Source organism: Alligator sinensis, unplaced genomic scaffold, assembly GCF_000455745.1.
Source record: "Alligator sinensis unplaced genomic scaffold, ASM45574v1 scaffold1559_1, whole genome shotgun sequence".
NCBI lineage: Eukaryota > Metazoa > Chordata > Crocodylia > Alligatoridae > Alligator > Alligator sinensis.
In genome coordinates this window covers 35,779-53,492 of record NW_005843021.1, presented here as the reverse complement: position 1 = coordinate 53,492, position 17,714 = coordinate 35,779, and the positions used below count along the sequence as shown (strand labels likewise).

Sequence of the window (17,714 nt, the reverse complement as noted above, 5' to 3'; positions counted from 1 at the left end):
AAACCCAGAGGAAAGTTTATCATTTTGTTTTCAAAGCAATGAAGACAACCAATGAAATAATGAGGATAAAACTTCATAGACAGCACTTTGGGTGTCTGTACATGAGCCAGGAGGCTACTCTGATGCGCTGTAATTACAACGCATCAGAGCAGATTTTATTAATCGAGTCTGCTGGAGCATGGTAATTATCACGCTTTGGCAGCCTCTGTGTCTCATGTATGAGCATCCCTGCACTTCAAAATGGCAGTGGAGGCACAGTATCTAAAGTTTGTTCAAGAGATTTAGATAAAGCACCCCCATTGCCATGCTGAAGCGCAGGGATGCTGATACACGAGCTGCTTTGGACGCTTTAGAGTGCTTTAATTAGAGCAGCTCTCAAAGCCACTGTAATTAAAGTGCCGCCACTCCTGGAGCATATGTAAAAACACCCTTTGTGAGTACTATCCATCCTATTATCAGTGGCGATGCGTAGGGCATGCACAGGGAGAGCGCTGGTGCACCCTCTGTCAGGCCGCACTCACCGTTTAGGCAACAGGCAGGGGGACAGGTGGGAGCACCGGTGCCCCCTCTGCAAGCACTGGCCAGGGAGCGTGCTCCCCCATGGTTGTTGACTGGTGTCAGGTGGGGCACATACCCCCACAACTGGCTCAAGAGGCACCAGTTGCCCAGGTATTAACAGAATGAAGCAGGGACACCCTGAATATTTAGTATGTGATTATTAAGTTTAAGCATTATTATGTGGAATGAATGAACCTTCCTATATGTCTGCACTGCATTGCATGTCCTTGAGGTCTGTAGCATTTCAGATGTATATCCTAAACAGCTGGAAAAGAGCTTCTTTAAACTTCATATGGCAGCTACTCTTACATGAATTCCACAGATCTAGATCCCATGTGTTGTTAAAGTTAAAACTAACATCTTTTGATCATCTGAAAAAAAAAAAAAAAAATTCTCCCATTTTCTCCCAGAGCCTGGCCTTCCAGAAACTCAGCATGGAATCCAGACTGCTCGGTGGCAGTGGTGCCTGCAGAGATCCTCCTGGACGCTCCTTTCTAGCACAGCAACGGCATGTCACCAACACCAGAAGAAGTCTTTCAGTTAAAGTACCTGGTGCAACATCAGATTAAATTGCAAAATAAATGTCTACACTAAAGTGTCCTTAAAGAAAAATTTGTAGCTTCCATTTTAAGTACCTGACAGAAGAGGTAGTTGTGATGCTGGGCATCTAATATTTTAACATCAAAGCTTATTGGATATATTGATGCATCTGGTCAGTGGTATCTAAGAAGCATTGTGTAACAACTTTCCTAGGTCAACATAGGTTTAATAACTGAAGTGTGTGTTTTACAAGCACAACTTTAAAGATGTATATTTGTCTTCAGAGTATATTGTACATAAATACAACAAATTGGCACTATATATTTAAAATTATATTTAATGTTTTCAGTCTAGAAAGTTGAAGACTGATTTTTAACAGAAGAAAAATTTTATGATGAATCATACTTCAGAAAACTTTCAACACTGGGTATTTTTGTGGGGTTCTTGATAATTAAAAAAAAAAATCGGTAGTTTGGCTGGAGGAGTCCAGATTTTTAAAATTGTGCATTTGCAGTTCAGAAGTATTTTTTGGATTGCAAAACAGGTTAGTTTAGTGACTGGGATTTATCTTTAATGAGAGAAGACATAATTGTCACAATCTCACTTTGTCCCAAGGCAGAAGAATTTTATTTATTTTAAATGATTAAACCGTTTAAATTTGTCTGTATTCTGACTAAAGAAAACCTGTTTTTTGCGGTGTTGAATTCACTAAAAGCAAAAAAAAAAATCCATCTTCATTTATGAAATGGCTAATTCTGTTTTTAAGAAACAAAACAAAGCCCAAACTTATCTTTTTAAAAATTTGCTGTAGGTTTCTTTTTATTTTCTTTTACTATATTGTTCATTAGGTGGAGCCATGCCCTCATATTTATTTAGTTCAGTTAAACATCACGGTGCATAGAACTTGATCTTTCTCATTCTTTAGTTACATATTTTCTGTTTAGTTACTCTGAGCTGGTGACACCAACCGCAAAGTGGGTAGGCCTTCTTTTTTTAATTGATTAGCAGCTTAGGCTGTTCAGCCTGGAAAAAGTTCTAAAGCTGCACTATATCTAGTATCCCATACTGCCGACGGTGAAAATGGGATTGGTGTGAAATTCAATTTTTGTTTTTTATCATTCCCTGCGGCACTTAAGTTGACGTTTTGTATAAAAAATGTCTTTTTGCATTGAGTGTATTTTAAAAAGCACTTTTTCAAGAAACTATATTTTGAATTTTCTGTAATGCTTCACAGACTGACTAAACCAGTTGAGCACATGAATGGTAAAATAACACAGTAAATAAAATTGCTTACCTGCATGTAGTTCATTATAGTAAATGCAATCACCTGCTCACATAAAAACAAGTGTTTGTGTGTCTTCAACGTTATAGCCATCTTCTTATGAAAGTTGGGCTCAGGTTTGCTTTGCAGAATTAAAAAATAGTCCTATTGTCGAGTTTGTAATGAAATGTGAACATTAAATAGCCTCACAGATCCTTGGATAATTTACATGAATTTAAAAGCTTATTCCTTGACCTCTTGCTGCTGTATGGTCCTGAGATTGAACTGGGCCTCCTGCATGATGCTGCAAAAGAAGATAATTATCCATTATTAGTGTTCTTTAAAAGTATTTCTTCAAATAAGTGTGTTGCTCTGGTTACAGTATTAGAAATATAGGCACTCAATTTAAATTTCCTCCTAAAATGTTTCACAGAAAGCTTTATTTAAAATCAAATCCCATTCTAATTGTACTATTCCTGTGATCATGTAAAACACTTGTTGGATAATTTTTGTCTTTCATGTTCTGTTTGGCAGGACTCTGCTTCTTTTGACTACCTCTGGGATTTTGAAGTCTTTGGCTGATGTATTGATATTGCTATTTTATGTTTGGTACGTTTTTAAGCTTTGATTGCCTACTAATCTTATTCAGATGAGAGGGTGAGGGAAGGGACTTCAGCAGCTGTCTTAACACAATGTTTGTGTTTCAGAAGTTTGGTACTTTGGCATGTTCTTGGCCAGAGTAGGACAAAATTATTAGTAATAGCATTGTAGGTATTTTGTCCCTGTATTTCTGCACATAACTCTTAAAGATTTTCTTCTTGAAGCATTTGTCTGGACTATAGTCTTGATGCACTCTGTCATACTTTATTATACTAGAAATGCAATGCTAATATCAAAAGTCAGGTACTAGTAAAAATAGAACTTTTCAATAAATGCCTGTAATTAAAACTTTTCAAAACTGCAGACCTAAGTACCAAAACACTGAATACAAATAATGGTGTTTTTACTTATCTGAAGCTATGCCTTCTAAGCACTAAAATTTCATATAGGTATTCAAAGACAGGTGGTGATTTCAGGGAATGGTTATCCATAATAATGCCCACAACTATTTCAGTGAGGTGTCAGATGAAAATTCACTTAGTTAAAATTATTGAAATAAGTAAAACTCTAGGCACGTGACTATTAGTTTTATTTAGCATTTTTTGAAGCCTAGTGAGAAGTTATGGGGAAATAATTTTCACAGGACTGTTTAAATATAGACCACCTCCTGTGAGTGGCAGAGAAGATTAGGAAGAGAATATTCATGATGAGTTGTTAACAAACTATACATTTCTACCTTTGTTAAGTTTGTGCAGGAGGTACAGTGACAAGAATTTAAAAAATAACTTTTGATTTTGACTGTGTTCTGAGAACTTGTATTCTTGGCAGACCTCCTTCAAAATGTTTAATGGCTTAGATTTGAATTGCTGAACTGTGTGTGTTTGGTTTTGTTCTCAGATTTACATAATATGGAGAGTTGTTGAACTACTGATTATTGTTGGCGTGATACAGAGAGTGGGATAGTTGTATATTATAGCAAGAATAACTCATGTCACACCCAGATGTCACAGTTATGAAGGCATGCAAATTATTGAGATAATTGAATATTGTTCTGTTTCTTCGTATAGCTAAAAGTGTTGGAAGGCAATAACTCTCATCATTCGGTAGTAAAGAGCCAATGAAGAGGAGAAAAAGTCCTTGTTTTTAATTACAGTTCACGGATAGACATTCTGGCTGGGGTGGGTTTGATTTTACATTATAATAAGATTTGTATGGGATTAACTGACGAAAACTATTTTGAACCTGGCTGTTCAGGTTATTCTCTGTTAATAATCTTAATTTGGGATTATTAGATTTCTCATGCTTCAGGGTTCATAAAAGAGCAGTTTTGAGCAGTTTCTTTTAACATGTATTTTATTAGCATGAGTCATTCAGTAAAAAATTAACAAAGCTTTCCTCTGCATTTGTTATTCTGCAAGAAATATGTCAAAGTATTCCATTTTCTGTTGTAATCACTTGGGAAAAACTACTTCACGCAATACTGAAGTTTTAAGTAGCCCTAGCATGCTTAGGGAATTTTTAAAAAGAGATTAAAATAACCTGTCAGCTTAATTGTCATGGCTGGGAAGTACTTTTTAAACCTTTTGGTTTTCTTTCTACTGATCTGCCAGGTTTGAGGTTTTCAATGTGTCAATGTCTACTTCCTTTGTTTAAAACAAATGTAAAGACTGTGTTACCGTGTAGAACTGGAAGAATGTTGCACTACTTTTTAAACTCTGGTTTTATTTTGTCTTTGGAAAATAATCTTTTATATTCACATAAAAACAATTCAAATGAATTCAGTGCTCTCTGTAGTGTGTTTGTTAGCCTTTAGTTTAAATTCTTTTGGGGGGCAAAATCCATATCTCCCCCTGAATTTTTACAGTGCTTGTCATGACTGGCATCTCTGGGTGGTATCAGAATGTAGCTATTCATTCCAGGTAGAATAGTGCTAACATAGCTTTGCTATTTCCAGTCATCACGCTGGCTTGTTGAGAACTAGTTGGTGTCTATTTACTACACAGCAAGGCAGTGTTTTGCATAGATAGACCCATAGTTCCTCCCTGCCTTTCTGCACTCATATTTCTCGTCAAGCTGCTCAGCTAACTTGTCTTGGTCCGGTTCTCCACATGCCTTCCACTTGAGGAATACCCACATGCGTGCACTTCTTGAGGAATACCCACTGGTAATCACGTGACCCCAGGCTCTTCTGGGGTTGTGCCCTTCACTTTCTCTGATGCTCTGTATCCAGCAGCACAAAGGGCAGAGCAGCTGCAACGGCCTGGGGCCACTTTATAAAGACCCTGCAGTGTCCATGTTATTGCACGCTATGCATTTTTTATTTTTTCATTTTTTCCTTCCTCTCAAGTTCTCGGTTCACTCTAGTATTCCTTATTATAATTATGCCACTTGGCAAGGAAAAAAGTCCTTCAGCTCTGGGTCCGCTCCCAGTACTAGACTCCTGGATGGGGAGGAAGGTGTCATTCCCAGGGTTAAATTATACCGTCTTGTGAGTCTGCTATTCCTGATAACGAGCATTTTGTCTCAATGAAGCACGTATCCATCAGAGGGAAGACCAGCCTCAGGACTATTTAGACTGAACAAGACCATTCAGATTTTTTTTTTTCCTAAGATGCTTTAAGTGGGTTCTGCACTAGATGATAATTTGTTTCAAACCATCTTCCTGGTTTAGAGCCAGAGTTCGAACATCTTCTCTAAGGGCATGTCTCTAGACTTGACACCTGAGCTTACCTCTAAACAAGCTGGTTTGGGTACTAGAGCCGTATACCCCATTAGCATGGTACTGTCTGAGCTAGCTTACTGTATTGAGGAAAAGTTTATTTAGAGCTAGCTCAGATGTCCCCTGATACAAAATGTCATGCCATGCAGAATACCTCCACTTGTGGGGCAGCTAGCTAGAGCAGAGCTGACCACCTTCTGGACGTCGGGGGCAGGGGTGTTACATGTGTATGGGTTGCACACTAAGTGCACGGCTGAGCTCTCCCTCTATCACACAAGTGTCCTCCTGCCACCTTGCCCCGTCCTGGAGAAAGGAAGAAGGAAGGCTGGAAAACCTGGTCACTACTGCAGCAGGGGCCACGGAAATTGGAATATTTCAGTTTTGAAGCTACAAAGCTGCAAACTTTGCTATACACCTCTGAGAAATGAATGCAATAGTTGAAGTTCTTGGGAATCCGTAATTATAGCTGCTCTTAGCCAAATTATATAAAAATGGTTTTAAAAAAGGGTGAATCACAAGGTTAGTGTTCACTTTGGACACAATAGCTATTTGCCCATGTGTGGGGGCTCTTGAAAGCATTTTTAAGTGACTATTACGCTTTTATCACTGTATCCTTTGGGGCAAGACAGTAGTAGACAGAATGAAGAGCAGAGTCATCCAAAACTAATTGCCTAGGAGAGCGGACAGAATTTGCTAGAGATTCCTATATTGTATATCCTTAGAATTGTCTTTTGTTAATTGCTATCCCAGTTTTTTATAGCTTACCTGTGTTTAAGAAGATAACTGTCTCTAGTGGGTTTTACGGAATAGAGAGAGGTCCCACACAATATATTGGTTCAAATTAGTACGCTGGTGGGGGTGAGGTTGAGCCTTGTGTGTTCTCACAATGACCACGGTTTTGATTCCTTTTAAGATGTTTATTAAAACTCCTTACTACGCATATAACACTGCTTAGCTTTAAGAAATACCACAAACATTAAAAACACAACAACTACATATATCAGAAACAATGCTCCAAACGCACTTCCTTTCCAAACAATGCTATAAGAATTAGTATTGCAAAACCAGTTACAATTACAACTAAAGGTTAAATTCGAATCACTACTGTTATTTCTCATGCTTACAATCCTAGAATTCCGAGAAACCAAATCCGCAGATATACTTTCATTCTTCAGTCCCACTCGGGGCGCTCCGCGGCTTCAGCGTGAACAAGAGTGCTTTGTTCACGGAGAGGGTGGTTCAGGTGATCAGTCTGATCCGGCCTACACTTGCGATTCTTCCTTCGTTGTTCTGCAAGTGAGGTTACCTCCAAATTGAGACTGTAGGTTACAGTTTTTATTGGGTAAGTTGCCGTCTTGGGCCCTTCCTACCCAAACCTGTCACTACTCCCAAATTTGGGCTCGGATCTTACTCAACAGGTTTTGTTAGGTGGTCAGTTTGTCTTCCGCAACGGAATTTGTCTGCTGACTATTTAGTTTATCTTAAATTTTGCTTTGGGAGATTTTCCATATCACTGCAGTGACCTTTCTTTTACAACCCCCTTTCAAAAGGCTCCTAGGGTTTGATCTCTCAGAATGTTTGCTTTAAGGGTTGTTTTTTTTTTTGCTCACTTTTTCCAGGCAAGGCCAGATTTCACAATTTCTGCAAAATCCCGATTTTGGTAGCTCCCTAGTTATGGACAGTGATTTCTGTGTTCTGTTGTTGTGTAAAGAGCAAAAAAACAGTATGTGTAACTTGAAGGAATTGCATTGGCAGAGGGGGATGCAAATCTTTACTAACATGCACATCGTGCTGCCTATATGCACTGCTACTCTAGCAGTGGTTTTGAAACCTGACCCAGGCTGAGCACCGCTAGAGGGCTCTCAAACTCTTAGAAGATGATTACTCCTAGTTCTGCATGTCATGTATCAGTATTGCAGCACTTAAGCAAGGAATGTAATGGGATGTTTTTCAAAAGAATGTCCTCAAATTAGGGTTCAAAGAGACCTCAGGAGGTCATGTAGTCCAATCCCCTGCTCAAAGCAGGACCATCCCCAACCATATCATCCCAACCAAGGCTTTGTCAACCCAGATCTTAAATGTCCAAGGATGGAGATTCCACCGCCTCTCTGGGTCACATGTTTCAGTGCTTTACTACCCTCCTAGTGAGAGAAGTTTTTCTTAATATCTAACCTAAATCTCCCTTGCTTCAACTTGAGACTGTTGCTCCTTGTTCCGTCATCTGTCACCACTGAGAACAGTCCAGCTCCATCTTCTTTGTAACCCCACTTCAGGTAGTTGAAGGCTGTTATTAAATCCCCTCTCAATCTTGTCTTCTCTAGACTAAATAAGCCCAGTTCCCTCAGCCTCTCCTCAGAAGTCATGAGCCCCAGCCCCCCTAACCATTTTCATTGCCCTCCACTGGACTCTCCAATTTTTCTACATCTTTTCTATAGTGGGAGGCCTAAAACTGGACATAGTACTCCAAATGTGACCGCACCAGTGCTGAGTAGAGGGAAATAATCACTTCTTTCAATTTGCTGGCAATGTTCCTACTAACTAATACAGCCCAGTATGCTGTTAGCCTTCTTTGCAACAAGGGTATGTTGTTAGCTCATATTCCAAGTATGGTCCACTGTAACCCCCAGGTCCTTTTCTGCAGAGCTGCTGCCTTAGCCAGTTGGTCCCCAGCCTGTACTGGCACATGGGATTGTTCCATCCTATGTACACAACTTTGCCCTTGTCCTGTTGAACTTCATGAGATTTCTTTTGGTCCAGTCCTCCAATTTGTCCAAGTCTCTCAATGCTATTACCCTCCAGCATAATTACTAGTCCCACCTTGCTTGTTCCAGTGGCACATCTGAAGTGTAAGCATAATGGATGGGTCTCTCAAGGCTAGATTCTTTCTGAACTAAAGACTAAGAGCTAGGAAAACAGGACTCTTGATAGGAGTGTCAGGGTTTCCCAACAAGGAAGAGTACCAGATCTGCCCATGGACTCCTGAGCGCGCACAACCTCCCAAAGGAAAGGGGACCTAAAGAAAGGACCATTGTATTCAGGATATTTTTCTGTGTAATTCAGGCTCTCTTGTGCTTTGCCTGTTCAGTAAGGCAATAGTATTTTCGGAACCCATGTGCAAAGCCTGCATATGTGTCAAAATGCTCATTCTTGACTACTCAAGAAGGAGGCAAAATGTGCAAATCAGAAATCTCCCACTTCTGGGGTGGGCGGAGGAGTATTCAAGCTCTGTAGGAATCAGGCATTGGCACAATCAAGCAACAGGAAGGAGTTTAAGCCAGAGCATGCCTCAAGGTCTACCGGAGCAGTGGCTTGACTCTTGTTCAGCCTCTAGATGCTTAAAGCACACACAAGACTCGGCGGCTGTGCTCTCTCATAGCAGTTGGGAAAGCTGTGTCGGGCCAGGTCTGTCACTTGCCCTTCATTGTGAACATTGTGGATTTGCTCAGACACCAGACAAAAACAGCATGGGAGAAAAGGATATTTCTTCACCCTGAGATGGGAAAACAGAGAAGGGCATCTTCTGCTTCATCCTCTGCTTCGGTAGCTTGTCATGCAGTGGCTGCTTGACCACGTGTACTTGGTGCTTTATTTGCCCAAGTGTGCTGGAGTATGAAGGGCAGCAAGTAAATATTTATTGTATTTAAGGTCATCCTTCACCAAACATAGATCAGAGCAAGACTGAGGTATTGATGAGGTGCCAGGTGTGGATCACTTCTGAGTATGCACTGGTCTAGGTACCTGGGGAACTTTTCAGGTTCAACTGTAAGCAGGAGGCGGTTTTGCAACTATGGATTTGGCTCACTCTTTGAAACACAGTGCTGAAATGCTGCCTAAATCCTGCTTAGTTTTTACAAGGTTTAGTTGACTCTGGCTGTAAAGGCTGTGTCCCCATTAGGCACAGAGCATGCATTGTGCCCGGCTCTGGTTTAGGAATGCTTGCAGAAGCTTTTTCTGAAAGGTTCTGTTGTGTGTTTTAGCCAGATTTGGGATCTTGACAGCTCAGTTGCAATGAACTTTGCTGTATGATGGGTTTTCAACCATTTTTAATAAGTGTACCCCTGATCGGTGGACGCGGAGTGGGGCGGGGGGTGGCGTGCGGCTGGATGCAGAGTGGGGAGGGGTGGTGGCTGCCATTCGCGTGGAGCAGTGATAGCGTGGGGTGGTTAGTGGTGCTGGCAGCTGCCATGTGTGAGCTCTCCCCACCCAGCATCCGGCTGGCTGGGCGGCACCTGTGCGGCCTGCAGAGGGGCACCACTGCCTTCACCCCCCCCGGCCCTGAGAGGCATCACGCAGGGTAGTGGGTGGCGGCGCTCCGTCCCTGCCCACCTGTGTATAAACCCCTTTCAAAATGGCCAAAACCAGTTTTAAAGATAAACCTGAATGGATGTAGTATCAGACTGAACTGATTTATGTTAAATCACTTTATTTCACTTCTGTCCCAGATCTCCTCCAGATTCAAGTGAACTCCCAGTCCCCGCAGCATCCCACGGGGGTGTGGAGGGAGGCTAGCTTTGTTGCACAAACTGCTAGTTTCGTGCCCCTGGAGGCTTTTTCCAATCCACCTCAAGGAGAGAGTCACACACAGTCAGGCTGGGTCCACATCTTTTATTGTTTGCAAACAGTTCGACCGGGGAGCAGAGAGCTCAAATCAGGGCCGACGATGAGTCCGGCCTGGAATTACATTTTTATAACTTACATTCAACAGAGTCTTGACGTACTAGAAGTTTATTGGCTGCGGTACCAGTTCCTAATTGTGACGTCTGATCTTGTAGGCTGTACTTAACTAGTTATTGGGTAATGTGACTTATCAGGGTTAGTACATTGGGACGCTCAGAAGAAAAGAGCAATTTCAACAAAGTTAGTTAAACTTTAGTAACTTCCTATCTTAACATAACCTTAAGGCACTGGACAGAGATAATTTCAAAATGCAAGGCAAGCAGTAAGAACCACAGACCACAGCTTGGACATTAGACCTCCTGATCTTTACACAAAAGGGTCATACAATGGTCAGAAGACACTTCTATCATATGGTTGTTGCTCAAGCATTACTGCAAAATTATGGGGGCTAACGTCTTTTTACTACAGCTTTGACCCAAGCTTTGTGCTCCAGCCAAGCAGGGAGGCATGCTCTAGCGCAGGGGTTTTCAACTTTTTAAATAAGTATAGCCCCGGCAGCTGGACGCGGTGCAGCAGCAGTGTGGGGTGGTGGGAAGCTCCCCCACCCCGGGTCCGGCTGGCCGGGTGGTGCTTGTGTGGCTCACAGAGGGGTGCTGCTGCTCTTGTCCCCCCAACCCCCCCGGCCCTGCTCCTGGGCGCTGGTAGCACAGGGTGATGGGTGGCGGCACTCTGTCCCCGCGTGTACCCCCTGAGGCCTTCCCAAGTACCCAAGGGGGTATGCATACCCCCAGTTGACAACCCCTGCTCTAGTGCACCCCTGGCTTCTGGCCTGGGCCAATGTGGCTGAACTTCCACAATCAGAAATGAATGTCTGTTCACTTATCATTTCAATTTGCACAGTTTAGACTAACCTGCCAGAATTGAATTAATTGAGCCTCAGGCTTTTTGACTGTACATAGCCCAAACAAGCTATTGCCCTTTTTGTGGTGCCTCTAATACAGAGAAGAAAGGGGCATTTGGGGACCAGTGCATGAGGCTCGCAGCACCATCTACAACAATTCTGAGAAATAAGGTAATGGCAAATTTTTCCCACCTCTCCCTAGCGAGGTAGGGCACAGATTTTGTAGGGCTGAGGGTTCATAGTGAGTCCTATTCTGAACCGGAGGTTGAGCTTCACATCCTTTGGAGCCTGGAACGTGAACTTCTGAAAAAGGGCGGTGAAGAACAGGAACAGCTCCGTTCTAGCCAGCTGCTCTCCCAGGCAAACCCTTTTCCCTGAAACGCCAGCAACATTTGGGTGTATCAGCCAAAGGATGGTGTTAGAAAGTGACATTGGGTTTCATGACAAATGAGGCTTTAACTTTCCACAGCAGAACGAGCATTGTTTTTATTGCATGACCATAAAGGATAGGAGATGGTGTTTACCACCAGCTTCTCTTTTGCTAGCTTAGTACTAAATTTTCCCAGCAGCCCCTGGATAAGCCTGGCCTCGGCTGCTGTTCTTGTCCACAGCGGGACACTGCCTGTCCCACTGCCATCTCTCCATCTTTTTTGTTCAGTGAAAATCCAGTGCAAAAAAACCCACCAAGTGGAGCTGAGGGGGAGGGTGGGGACAGGCCAGAATCCAGAGCCTCATCCCGTGACCAATTCCATGAACCAGACTGTCTCGAGCATGTACCTCTCCTGGTGCCACCTGTCTTCTTCTCTTGACTGCCAGACTTAACAGGAGCAGGAGGGGAGGCTGCTCTGTGGAGGCCTAGTCTCCAGTCTGGTAGTGAGGGCACTTCGCTAGCAAGTGGGATAATCCGTTCAGACCCCTGCCGGGTGAGTCTTGTCTTCAAGCCCCAGTGGAGCAGGATCTGCTAATCCATTTATTCAGTGACTATCACATGCCAAAACAGGTAGTGGTTGCAGGGGTGGTGGAGGGTCCCAAAACCAAACCCAGAGCATTCTCCTTTTCTGGACTGAGCCCATGCACTGAGCCACACTCCCTTCAGCACATGCTCTTACAGACCCCACAGACTATTCCCAGTACACCAGTTTGAACAAAACGGGTAGAGGTGGCTCCTTGCTGTTCCTATTCCCTAGTGGGGGGTTCAGAGCATTTTACTGGGGAGTGCGAGATAAGGGGTCAAGTCCCTCTGGGCCTCCTACTATATTCATGGGGATGTACACACAGCACTCTGTGCTCTGGTGGACTGGCTGCAGGACACAGCTCCCAAGTATTTAAGGCAACACTGTGGAGCAGGACCCAGGCTGATCTGTGCTCTCTCATCCCTACCCCTGGTGCTTAGCTGGTCTCCTGCTTCTGACATTGGCTCACCTCTTGGCCCTCAGCCATAATCATGAGGCCAAGCTGGCTTCACTTTGGTCCATTATAAAACAACATGCACCTCAGCCCCAGGACCCAAGCCTTGGCCATGATTGCCATTTCTGATCTTTCCATGACACCTTACAGAAGTGCTCTGGCCAAAACCAAAAACCCAGAGGCCCAAACCTGATGCTAATGAAAAGAACAGAGTATGTCCCACCTGCTGAGAAGGGCAGGAAAGCTTCCCTCTTTCTGAACTGTCCATCCTTCAGAAAGTGCTCAGGGTTAAAGGCATCGGCAGTTTCCCACTCGTTCTTGTCAAACAGCACTGATGTTAAGTTGCAGATCAGACTGGTACCCTGGGAAGAGAGTAAGAAGGACTTTAAAAAAAAAACACCCCAATCTTTGTTTCCTCTTTAAATGTGACTCACAAAGAGAGGAAAAAAGAGAAGCTGGATCAAGCTTTTCTTTTTCAGCTTGTATGATGTATGAAGAGGGGTGTTTTCTAGACAGGACATTTATTCTGCCTCTTTCATTTATTTATAATCGTATAAGGTGACTGGAGCAATGCACGGGGTCACACGTCCTTGGTTCACACTGACTGACCAAACTCTGGTCACTTTGGCTGAGCTCCAGCATGAAGTTATTCCTCAGTGGACACATCTACATGTGTCATTAGTATGCAGCAACCAAGTGTGGAGCTTATTGCTCCTGGGAAGCTCCTGGGTGTACAGTTTACATGTGCACCCAGACCGCAGCACATTGAGCTAGATTGCAGCAGACCCAGCGGGCAGGGGCTCAAGGGGTCCGCTTGCCTGCCCAGGGCTGCTGGGACCCGGCTCGACATGCTGTAGAGGAGCTGGCTGGGGCACGAGGGTGCTTCAGCCAGGGGCTAGTTGGCAGGCAGCCCCCACACTGAAACACCTTTGTGCCCCAGCCAGCCCCGGTCACTGTCTACATGTGCACTGCTGTGCATGAACAAACTCTGCAACAGGATAGTACTTGGATTTACAAATCCTGCCATGCCGTGGAGTTTATTAGTTGCGTGCACCCTAATAGGAACACACACGTAGACGCCAAGAGGTTTCCTCCGCAGTAAATTAGCTCTGCAGTAAACGTCTCGTGTAGACACACCAAGATATAAGCTCAGGACCACTGAGACAGGGTTCTGCACTTGACGAAGCATCAAGGGAGGGACAAAATGAATCTGCCCAGCTAACTCAAATGGCTGGGGTAGGAACAGCCTGCTCCCTTCCACGAGGAGAAGCTCTTGACTGGCAGGCTGGATGGAGTCAGTGAGAAATGCTGCCCAGAGAGGGAGTATCCCTCTGGAAACTTCACTTTATATTACTAAGGACCAGCTGTAAAGTACAGGCCTGGACCTGGGTTGATTCCCTAAGTGGGTTCAGATTCTGACCCTCACCCTGCTTGCCCCAACATGTGAAGGTGATTAACTGCATAGCTCTGGTTTCATCTCTTTATTAGTTTCCTCAACCAAGATAAAGGAAGTCAGACTATGTTGCCTTCCAGGTTACCTTTGGCAGGTGGAATCCAGCCAGCGTTGTGTCCCTGGTTGTCATTCGGGGCACATTTAAAGGTACAATGTTGCCCATCCTTTGAATTTCATGTACCACTGCATTGGTGTATGGCATGTTGTCTCTGTCATCCATGGCTGGCTGGCGGGACTGGCCAATCACCGTGTCGATCTCTGCTTGCACTCGCTCTACAGAAAAAGTAGAGTTGAACGTTGGTGCAAAAACAAGCATACTCTTGAAACTACGGGCGTAGAGCGTCAGAAGTTGGAGCTCTAAGATTCAGCCTCAGAGATCAGGTTCGACATCTCAACGTCAAACTATGTAAGATGTACACCTGTGAAGAGGGCTGTATTTCACTGGCTGGAGGGAGAGGAATATATAAGGAAGGGTTACTTGCCTGTGATGCTGCAGCAGCATTGGAAGGAGAAAAAAACCTGTTCCCAAACCATGATAATCCCAATAGCATAACAAGGGTGGGACGACAGGGGCAATTACTTGAGAGGCAGATGAATAGTAGCTGCCACCACAGCAGCCAAGTCACACTGGCAGCATGGCGCCTGCCAGAAGTCACTGCTGCCCCCATAAACCCTGCTACCCTGGATGCCAGGCCACCTCGTTATGCCTCTGGATGATCCCACTGCTGACACCGTGGCATCAGCGTCCACTGACACAACCAGCTGACCGAGCAAGGACATCGCCCAGTGGAGGGAACACTAGATTGGGACTAGGGAGACCTGGGTTTTATTTCAGGCTCTGTTTCTGGCTTTCTGGGTGACTTCATGGGAAAGTCACATTTTTCCTTGTGCCTCAGTTTTTCCCACCTATAAAATGGAGCTAATCCTCTTTTTTTTTTTCCCCCCCAAACACCATGAGCTTTATTGTGAAAAGCCCTTTGAGAGCTTGAGATGAATAAACATCTGCGTGGAAGGCACAAGGTATTGACTCCAGGCTCTCCCACTTCCCCCTCAAATAATTAATGTTGAAATGTCTTCAATACATATTTTATTTTGTCCCCATCCCAAACAGCAGGGTCAGAGTCCCAAGCCTGTTTCAAAGCACATTGGAATATGAAGAAACATATTCACTGGTTTTGTGTGTAAGGCAAAGCTCCCACATTTTCCCAGCACAGGCTTTCTCTGAAACTTTATCACATGGACCAACATGCCCTATCTGCCCTGCCCTGCCCTATCTGCATTTACTGAAGCTGGTGTCCTTGGGACACAAGTCAGTGCGGAGGATAAAATTGATCTCGGGCCACGTTTTAGAAATGAAGGAAACCCCCTTCATTCCCAGCAATCAAAGTCCTTTCAGAAATGAGCAGCATCCTTCTATCAGGTACATCAAATATCAGGGACTTCAGCCCCCTGCTTGAGACTCAAGATGGTTTTCTCCTTCCATCAATGTTATTGACACTCTGGATTTTGCTCCTTGCTTCTTCATTAGTTGCTGGGTATTTAATTGAGGGCAAAAGTCACTGTAATACAAGGAAAGATTTCTGACTGGGGGAAATCTTTGGAAAGAAAGCATTTGGGCACAGGTTTTTCATAATGCAGCATTTGAAATCTCATCATAAGCCTCTCATGCTGGGATACAGCCATAACCATTTTACCTTGAATTTCTGGATACATGGCCATGTACAGTAGGCCCCAGAGGATGGTTGTGGAGGTTGTCTCAGTTCCAGTAAAAAAAAGGTCCAGAGTAGAAAATAAAAGATTATTTTCATGGAAAGATGAACTGGCTTCATTCTGAAAAGAAACACACCAGTTCTACTCATGTCCATATAAATAATATTAATATGATTCAAAGCCATGTTCCAGGCTCAGGCTTGCAAGGTGCTGTGCGCCATCAGTGCCCATCAACTTCAGTGAAAGCTGGCAGCCCCCAGCGCCGCCAAGCATAGGGCTTACAGCAGAAAAGACTGCCGTGTTTTGAGAACAACGTTTGTGCTGCTTTTAGAGCCGAGGGCTTGATTCATGATACCTGCTGGCCACAGCTGGTTTTGGTTCTGGACCCAGAGCCCAGTTAACACTTTTTAAGACATTTTTAGGCCTCAGCTCATCACCATGTTCAAACAGGTGCTTCTCTTTAAGCATGGGAGTTATGGGCTGCCAATGGGGGCTACGTTCACCCTCAAAGTAAAGCACATGCTTAAGTGCTTTATAAGGGGTCAGAGTCTCATGATACAACTGAATTGGCAAGTTCTGTATTCATTCTAGTTCAGCTTTCTTTTACACACAAAAAACCCGGGGGGGGGTGGGTTTCAGTCCCCCACTTGAGCAGCTGAGGCTGCTGTAATTTTGGTATCTGATTGGAACAGGGTTTTTTTTTTTCCATTTCTCTCTTACCTTTGCGATTTCCTTCAGATAGCAGTCAATGAAGTCCCTGGTGTCCGCTGGATTCCAGTCCTCCCTGTGCTTTGCAATCTCTTCTTTCACAAAACATTTCAGTTTTCCCCAGTTTTTAAAAAGGGTGTGATGGTGTCCTGGGAGCCACTTCATTAAGGTGGGGAAGGAATTATACAGCTTTGGGCACAGAGAGAGAGCAAAGAACATCACGAGTTAAAAGAAGATATGCATTTGATTTATATCCTGTCCGAGGCTCAGAGAAGCTTATGTTATATTGACTTAAACCCACAGCTTTGCTTCATTAACATTTGTCTCAATTTAGAATAGGTTATTAGAGTTTAATATCCCTGCCTACATATGCCTGAAGTAAAGCCTTCATGTTTTGTAGACAGAACCAAGACAGAGAAGGGCCAGTGCTGGACCGCAGGGCCATTCACACCTTTATAGCTAGAGAGCAAAGCAAAAGAGTCGTGATCATGATAAGCTGTAAGCCTCACCTCGGTGCTCGGGAAGCTCTTGGAGAGAATCATCAAGGAGCACATCTGTGGGGGCCTGTAAGGGAGTCATGCTCAGGGGCAATCAGCATGGGTTCATCAAAGGCAGGTCCTGCCAGACCAACCTGATTGCCTTTTATGACCAAGTAACTAAATCCTTGGATGATGGTGTCGCCGTGGACGTAGTCCTTCTGGACTTTAAGAAGGCCTTTGACACTGTCTCTCACCCCATCCTCATCATTAAGCAACTGTGTCATTGATGCCTGCACAGTCGGATGGGTAAAAAAGTGGCTGATGGGGTGCACCCAGAGAGTAGTGGTGGACGGGTTGTACTCAACCCGGTGAGATGTGAGCAGTGGGGTACCCCAGGGCTCGGTCCTCAGCCCCACACTGTTTAACATCTTCATGTTAAACTTGACATGACAAAGGGGTGGACTTGGACAAAGGGGTGGAAAGCACGCTGTCCAAGTTTGCTGATGACACTAAGATGTGGGGCGAGGTGGACACACTTGAAAGGAAAGAGAGGCTGCAACTAGATTTAGACAGACTACAAAAGTGAGCAGACAAGAATAGGATGGGGTTCAACGTAGACAAATGCAGGGTGCTGCACCTTGGGAGAAGGAATCCACACCATGCATACAGGCTGGGGAGTTCCCCTCTTGAAAGCACAGAGGCGGAAAGGGGTCTCGGAGTCATTATTGACTCCAAAGTGAACATGAGCCGCCAATGTCAGA

The 17,714-nt window shown here is 44.1% G+C and overlaps 2 protein-coding genes across 4 annotated transcripts in view; one reads left to right on the top strand and one right to left on the bottom strand.

Moving 5' to 3' along the window:
• Positions 1-4,736, top strand: part of HOOK1 (hook microtubule tethering protein 1) — a 37,397-nt gene extending 32,661 nt beyond the window's left edge. For both annotated transcript variants that reach the window (XM_025193144.1, XM_025193143.1), the window contains one exon: positions 969-4,736. In XM_025193144.1, coding sequence (XP_025048929.1) covers positions 969-1,127 — 159 coding nt within the window. In that variant the 3' untranslated portion in view covers positions 1,128-4,736. The remainder of the gene's footprint in view (positions 1-968) is intronic.
• Positions 4,737-10,513: 5,777 nt separating this feature from the next.
• Positions 10,514-17,714, bottom strand: part of LOC102371780 (cytochrome P450 2J2-like) — an 11,522-nt gene continuing 4,321 nt past the window's right edge. Inside the window, exons 5-9 of one of the 2 annotated variants that reach the window (XM_006036794.3) lie at positions 16,487-16,663; positions 15,751-15,886; positions 14,142-14,329; positions 12,827-12,965; positions 10,514-11,570 (exon numbers count right to left, since the gene is read on the bottom strand). In XM_006036794.3, coding sequence (XP_006036856.1) covers positions 11,395-11,570; positions 12,827-12,965; positions 14,142-14,329; positions 15,751-15,886; positions 16,487-16,663 — 816 coding nt within the window. In that variant the 3' untranslated portion in view covers positions 10,514-11,394. Of the gene's footprint in view, positions 11,571-11,618; positions 12,155-12,826; positions 12,966-14,141; positions 14,330-15,750; positions 15,887-16,486; positions 16,664-17,714 lie in introns of those variants that run through there. The other variant, XM_025193146.1, reaches the window with a different exon arrangement.